Genomic DNA, 8,105 nt, shown 5'->3' with positions numbered 1-8,105 from the left:
GGCACAGGTTGCCCAGAGAGGTGGTGGATGCCCCATCATTGGAAGTGTTCAAGGTCGGGTTGGACGGGGCTCTGAGCAACCTGATCTAGTGAAAGATGTCCCTGCCCATGGCAGGGGGGTTAGACTAGATGACCTTTAGAGGTCCCTTCCAACCCAAACCATTCTATGATTCTATGAACTGGGTGATGAGTTGGGTTGACCGGCTGGCAATGGATATCTGAAAATCATTGGTAATAGAGCAAAAAGAAATCGGAAACCAAAAACTCACCCACCATGAAGGAAAGGAAGGGATGAGACAAGGAGGTCAGTGCGTCCAAGCCACCCGGCATACAGCATCTCAACCTCCTGAAAAGACGGTGACTGGCAGAGATGGTGGCTTCTCCTCTTCTTCGGCGCTCGGCCATATGTCCCTTTGCCCTGGGGAAGTGGCACTTGCACCCACCCTGGTGGCTGAGATCCAGCCCGTTTCACAGCCTGCACCACCCCCTTCGTGCCGAAAGGTAAAACCCTAAAGGCTACGCAGGGGAACGGGTGGCAAGGACCCAAGTCAAGCCCAGGCGGCTCTCGTTTCCATCTTAGTCCATTCAACATGCTCCAGGCCAAGGAACAGAAAGAAAAGAAGAAAACAAAACTAAACCACACAAGCTTATCCTCTGCTGACAAGTGTTTTCTACCGAGCAGGCATTTCTCCGACAAATGTTACATTATCTTGTTCTTTACTTATTTATAGTGCTGGAGGGGTAGTAGGACTGTCCCTCAAGGGGCACTGCTAAGTTTTCTGAAGGAAATCCCTGAACTTCTTCATCAGTGCCAGACTATATTTGCAGACAGGTTACTTTTCTTTTAAACACATGCATCAGTATTTTAGAAGAAAACTCTTCGAAGTGGGTCAGTGTTTAACTCGCCCATCGGGGGTCTATAAACACAACATCAGCCGCTACGTATAGGTCTCTCTGCCTCCAAAAATGTGTCTTAAAGTGGCTCTGTCTCTCCATGAAAGGGTGAGCTGGGGTCTCCTGCAGGCGTTGGTGCACCCTCCTTCTCCCAGCCAATGCTGTTGCTCTTGGCACAGTTCCTGGCTGAGCCCATCACGGGCACGTCATCCCCTGTACAGAGGCACAGACATTTCCCACTGCTGCCTTGGGATGGATGCTCAACGGCATTTGGATTTGTCCCGTTTGCCCTGCTCCACTTGTAAGAAGACTGTCCCTTCGGTGGAGCATGTGGCTTTGCAAGGGGGGAGTATCTGCAATGGCCAGGAGCATCCTCCTGCCGTTATCTTCATCTGCTCCTTCCAGCCAAGGTGCGTTGGGGTGGGATCCCAGCCACAATGGCAGACGCCCTACCTACCTTTCTAGCAGTTTCCACAATCCTACAGCACCCTCAACCCCAGAAGGCTTCTGCTGCCTCTGGGTAGGATCTATGAAACCTGGACATCCTGGTTTACTGGTGGCCGCATCTGCTGACACCACGTGAACCACGGAAAGAGGCTGGAAGCAGGAGCAGCATCGTTGCCGTCACTCAGCGCGTTGCTTCATCCATTGTAACTCCTCCGTAGCAACTCACTCAGCCCTCTCCCGGCGGCGAGAGGCTGCGCGGGGAGAGGGCATCCCCCCGCGATTTCTAAGCAATGACCAACCGCAATGTCAATAGGAGCAAATGAAATTTAAGGCAAGCAAATCACAGCCCTTCTGAGCTGTGCTCCTGCAAAGCAGAGAGAGATAAGGGGGAGGAGTGAAAAGGAGAATCAATAAATCTTAACCTCATTCACAATGATCTGGAGCTCTTATTAAGTAAATTAATTTAAGTTAATTTAACTCGATCATGACTCCCGATCACAGTGATTTAGTGAGGGGGAAATTGCATTAGGAAAGGCCACACTCGCTAGATAGAAGAACGGAAGAAAATTAGATCCACTTAGCAATGTGAATTAATATGGAAATAGCAGGTGTAAATTTAACCTTATCAAGAGAGTGAAAATTATCTTCATAAATTTGGAGAAATAGCCCCCAAGTTGCTTATAAATCTATTTAAAACAAAAATATTACAAAAAGTGTAGTAAAATTAATTTAAAATATACTCCCGTCTATCGCCTCTAAGAAAAGTCAGCAGCAGGGCGAAGTTTAATGCAACCTAGCAATAAGGGGAGAATGCAACTCATCACCGAGGGATTAGCATCGGGTACCTCCAGACCTGCAGCGACTCTTTCTGTCACTCATTTCCCAAAGACGTGTCTGTCTTCATCTTAGCCTGCTGATCTGGGGGAGTTCTGCAGCAACAAGGGCAACGTCCCGGATGCCCCAGCAAGGCTTCTTGCTGCAAACTGCAGCACGGATACCCAAAAAGAGAGGGGGGAATCTCATAAACATCTTTAATGACAGCAAGTTCACAAGATGGATGAGAGCACAGCTCCTGCCTAAAGTTTATTAAGGCAGTGTGTTAAATCTGAAAAGATCGGTGGCCATGCAAAACCCTTGCACATCACTTTTGGACTCCCCAAAAGAACTTCCCCTTAGCGTCAGCTAGAAACCAATTTGGGAGTAGCACCAGACTGCAGCACCACCAGCCTTTTAACATCACAATTCCAGCTTAAGGTGACAAGGATGTGAAAAATAAATAGGTGACCATTCAATATGACGCACACCGAAAGACAAAAATGAGGAGGTGACTAAACCAGTGCTGCAGGCATGCACAGCGTGTCCCACCGCCACCGAAGCTGCCCGCTGTTTTGGCAAAAGCACAGCAAAGCAGCGAGAAAGCAGCTCCCGGCTTGTTCCTTGTTACAGGTCCAAGAAGATGTTACGAACGGTGGAGCAAAAAAAAAAAGTAAAAACTATAGAAGCATTTGCCATGTGCTTCCTCCAGACAGTCCAGATGATTGATCACACACAAGGAAGGTAATAGGGAGACTGAGTAAGAGATTTATTGCTTCTTTAAAATATAATTGTTTTAATTTGCTGATGGCATTTTATCAAGATTTGTCTGAAACAGCCGTAAGATCTAAACTACATCATTTAATGAAGTCAAAGATTAATACGGATAAAATTATTCTACAAGTGGAAGCTCTCAGCCAATCGCAGCGGCAAAACCAGGTCGCTCCGCCACAAAATCACTGCCTAGCTGAGCAAGACCCACCACCCAGCAGCCGGAGACTCCTGCTCTAACCCTGCCTGAATCCCCTGCCTGAAGCTCCTGCCCTCCTCATCTCTCACCGCAGGTCCTCCATCCATCAACCATCCAGATCTGGGTAACAAACTGTGAGGGAAGAACCTGAGCTGAATAGTCGAAGCACAAGTTGTTTTCTATTAACTAAGGCTGAAGTTCATAGAATCACAGAGGGTTTGGGTTGGAAGGGACCTTTGAAGGTCATCTAGTCCAACCCCCCTGCAATGAGTAGGGATATCTTCAACTAGATCAGGTTGCTCAGAGCCCCGTTCAACCTGACCTTGAATGCTTCCAGGGATGGGGCATCTACAACCTCTGTGGGCAACCAAGTTATTCATCTATTACAGCACTGGATTAAACACATGCATCTGCACATCATCAAGGGGCAGCGGATTAAATTTGATACGGCTACAAGAAGCCTCTCTCTCCCTCCCTTACCACTGATGCCTGAAAGAGTTCCGTGAGTCAGGCTCATACATCAACGGGATAATAGTTTTGGGCAACGTCATGTCACAGTACAACACGATGATTCTCGCTATAAAGAGCATCAAGTGGCAAAAACATCATCATGTTTCACCGACTAGGAAAGCCATTGCAGAACCGAATCCACCAACAGACAGGAGGTACAAGACGCAAATTCCCCTCCCAGGAATAAAATTGGGATGATTACGGAGCAGGGCAAGCCTTGCCTGGCTCACATTTTCTCTTTCAAGGTCCCAGTTGAGGCGCGTTAACAGTGGAGAGACACTAAAGCAGCAGTTTTGCACAGATCCGCCGCAGAACATTTCACCGTCACAAAATCTAGAAACGAAAATCAATCTTTCCTCCAATAAATGGGCAGGATTTGCAGCGAGGGCAGCGACAGAGGAAGAAGGGTGGTTTGAATGGGACTGCCTCTACCACAAACAGAAAGCAGCAGCTGTTTCCACCTAAATAAAAGGAGAAGGATTTGCTCAAAACGGCTGGTTCAGGACCAAAAAAGCAGCAAACTGAGCTGGGGATGGGAAAGGGCAAGACGCGTGTGGATGCGGATGTAAATGAGCTCATTAGGGGCAATTTGAGTAGCACATCAGTGACTGTAGCTACAGGAGTGACCAGAACCAGAGTCAGCATTACACCAACACTGCAGGAGCAAACAGGAGATTAAAAGCCACGAGAAACAAATCTTCATTTGCATGCAAAATACCAGGCGCCGGAATTACCAGCAGCAAATGACGAACCTCTAAGAAGCAATACAATTCAAGATTTTACCATAACGTACTTGTACATTCACAATGCAAAAGCCGCACTTTGAAAAATTAATAGTAACATTTTAAAAAATATGCTTTTTGGGGGGCAGTAAGAATAGACGCGTGGATCTCAGGACTCGATAAAAGGGCATGATGTGCAGGTGGGAAGATACCAAAGGCAAAAGTAGAAGGTGAAGAAAAAGGAGGAGGCGGTGCAGGGAAGATTGACCACAGAAAATTTGGGTGGAAATCAGCTGTTAGCCCAAAAGGATCCCACAGTTTCCATACAAGAAGCAGCACTTTGAAACCGAGGCCGGTATAGTACACGAGACGAGGAGTTTCTCAACTAGGAGCTTGAAAAAACAAGACAAAATAATAGACCTAATTTTATATTTTAAAAAATAGTTTGAAAATAAACACCTTTTTTTTAAATCTCTCTGTTTACCTGGTACTTTGCCTCATCACCCTGAAGTCTTCCAAAACCAACCCTCCCCTCAAATACCAATATTTGTGAAACTCAAAGCCAAATTCACTTAGTGTAGGGAAAAATGAGGCGAAGTTAGGCTTTAAAACAATCACCGCAACCTTCGTCTCTCTGCAGCACCCACCATAAAAGCCGTCAACCCTTGGGGCACTGCTGGGGGAAATAACTTTTGGAAGAAACCACCTGGAGCAGGGCGTTGATGCCGACCCGTGTCACTGCTCCACCCGAGGAGCTGATGGTGGGGGACAGCCCGCAGCATCCCCCAGCTCCTCGGGTTTGCTACGCTGGAATGACTAATAAAACGAACAAGCCCATAGAGAAGCAGAGCAGGCTCTCTTTGCCCAAAATACTGCCTGTGACAGTGGCAAACCAGCATTTCAGGGGGAGGAGAAGTCATTCTCAACCTAAGAACTGCCAGAATCTGGGGTATAACCAAAAATATCAGTTCTAATAGCACCTTTTTTTAGAGCATCAATTACCGTAACGACCTTTCTGCTTATACACAACTTCCAGACTTTGTCTTGGCCTCTGAGATGTTCCCTGGTAACATCTCTACCGGCTAACGTGGCTGCAGCTCGCTCGTAGCTGAAATACGAATGTCAGCATAGCTGATTGAGGAAGACTCAGCCTCAAGGATACAGCACCACCCTTTGGTGACACTCTTCTTCAGACAGGTGCTGGCACGCCGAATTATTTGCCACAGGGCCGGGCTGACGCTCCACCCGTCCAGATAACCCGGGAAGAAGCAAGTTTGTGCCTGCACCTACCTCCTGGTGTAGGTTTGGGGCATCCGGCTCCAACACGCTTTCAATAAGCTCCTCTCTAGCACCAACGTACACAATAATGTTATAAAGCAGAGGGAAGGTCTGGCCTCATTAGCAGGCTTGACCATCCCTAATTAACAGGCCAAAGAAGAAATCTTCTATCTCCAAAAGAGGCAGCAAGTTTACTTAGGCCTGATGTAAAAAGCTGTGTGCATTTATTCATCTTCCTTACAGCTTATTTAACTGCTTCATGGAAACAATTAATTCAAACAGGGAATAAATATGAAGCCACAGACTGCGGTAAGCTGTTGGCCACTGACTCGGGCTAACATGATTACTAATACGATTTTACACTTTAAGTCAATAAACTCTGTGTAGAAGCGGCTAAACAAATAGAGAAATTAAGTGACGAACATGCAACGGTAATAACACAGAGCCAACGTAGGAGCTCCCTCGGCTCCCGCATCCCAACCAGCTGCATTCAAGGGATGGAAGAATTACCTGGATGTCACGGAGCGCCTTGTCTTCCAGTTGGGAACAGGGCTGCTGAAGGACGATAAGGCTGGAGACACCACATTCTTCTTCACTATCCTGTAGCGCGTCTTTATCACCTTGTTGGCTGGGGGGCTCCTTACGAAGTGCAAGTTGGCTCCTATGAGAAAGCAAATGGAAAAAAGGGCTTGAAATTCAGGCATGCATGGGACAGAAGGGAACTCCCCAACGTAGGTCCTACAGACAGCTCTTTTGTACCTGCAAAAGGGGCAGAAGACCCCTGGGGTGCATCAGGCATGGGACCACCATGGTCGATGGTAACAGAAAGGCTCTGATGGGCTTGAGGGTGTTTGGCTTCACCAGCCCGGCAGCAAAACTCTACCAGGTGAATCATGCATTCACCAACAATACCTTGATCCCCAACATCTACACTGGAAACAGATTTACACATTTAATCATTCCCGTTTTCATCATATTTTGCAGGATGATCTACACATCAGTTTATTCTGCTGAATGTTTCATGCATTTAACAGTTATATGTTTGACTCTGGTTTTCCTCCACTTGATAGCTAGCAATTTTTTTCACAGCTTTAAGGAATGCATCTAATTGCCCGATTTTTAAACCCCCCAGCCATAACTGCCCAGATAATTAAAGCTGACACTACACGCTGAGACTAAGTCTTCTGGTTTTATAACTGATTTAAAGGGCCGGCTGTTTTTCTTGGAGATACTCTAATTAAAATTATTGCAAGGTTGAGAGGGGAAAAGCCGAATCATTATTTCCCCTGAAAATGTACCCGTCCCCATGTTTGTCTCTGCAAGAGAAGGGAGAAGAGCATTGCTTCCCAGGTAAACTGGAAATCCCAGGATGCTGGATCTGTGTCTAAACAAGAAAATCAGGGAAATGCGTTTTAGAGCCAACTTCATTCCCTAGAGTGGAGGGAGCAGCTTCCCCATCTCCCTGCAGCAGTGGTAACGGTGGTCCGTGGCCTTACAGTTTAGTATATGCATTCCCAAACAAGCCGGCGACTCGCACTGAGTTTGGGAGGGATCAGGCAGCCTGCAGCATGAATTTCCACTCGCAAACTCAGCCAGAGAGTTACAACTTCTGCTGGGGGGAGGAGAAAAGCAGGCTGTGCCACGACAGAAAAAGCACTGGAATTTTTCATAATAAAGATTACGATTGAAACGCTCCTCGATACTATACTGTAAGATAAATGATCACCGAGCAAGGAGCGTATGGGGGGATTCACAGCCTTCAACGCCGCCTATAAAGCCCCGAGCACGCTCACACCACCACGCAAAATAATCTCTTTTATATGGCCGCAATAAAATTTGGAAGGCATTTGGGCCAGCTCTAACTTGGCACTGCACTTGCCCGCGCCGCAGCGTATGGGACCTCCCTGTTTGCACCATGCATGAAGCCAGATCCTCGCACCGACGTGTTATTTTAAGAGAGACTCTTTTACATCCCTCTGAACCCTATGCGGGACCCCTGCTTAATGAATGCGTCAAAATAATGCCTGCACGCAAATTATTTTCTGCGGCGTCGCAGTAAGCAGCACACTTTTGATGATGCTTTCAAGACTGGCACGCTGCTGTTAACCAGCGAGCGTCTATAAAACCAGCAGTGCTACAAAGTACGCTCCAAGTAAGGGTGCATTAAGTCAACCGGTAAATGTTGAACAAAATGAAAAGCCAGGAAGTTAACGCCAGTAACTTAAAGAGCTTCTGGTGAGTTGGAATAACAATTAAAAGAAAAGAAATTAAAATAAAACCAGATGTTTTGTGGGCAGTCCTGGTTTCGGCAGGGATAGAGTTAATTTTCTTCCTAGTAGCTGGTACAGTGCTGTGTTTTGGATTTAGCATGAGAACAAAGTTGATAACACACCGATGTTTTAGTTGTTGCTAGGTAATGCTTACACTAGCCAAGGACTTTTCAGCTCCCCATGCTCTACCGACTGAGAAGGC

At 46.8% G+C, this 8,105-nt stretch overlaps 1 protein-coding gene across 1 annotated transcript in view; it reads right to left on the bottom strand.

Annotated features, from left to right (window-relative positions):
- Positions 1 to 8,105, bottom strand: part of ZC3H3 (zinc finger CCCH-type containing 3) — a 204,738-nt gene that overhangs the window by 105,780 nt on the left and 90,853 nt on the right. Inside the window, exon 4 of the mRNA XM_009282171.1 lies at positions 6,144 to 6,294. Coding sequence (XP_009280446.1) covers positions 6,144 to 6,294 — 151 coding nt within the window. The remainder of the gene's footprint in view (positions 1 to 6,143; positions 6,295 to 8,105) is intronic.

This window comes from Aptenodytes forsteri, unplaced genomic scaffold (assembly GCF_000699145.1).
Source record: "Aptenodytes forsteri isolate BGI_AS27 unplaced genomic scaffold, ASM69914v1 Scaffold260, whole genome shotgun sequence".
NCBI lineage: Eukaryota > Metazoa > Chordata > Aves > Sphenisciformes > Spheniscidae > Aptenodytes > Aptenodytes forsteri.
The sequence above is the reverse complement of the archived record's forward strand: the minus strand, read 5'-3'. Positions and strand labels throughout refer to the sequence as shown.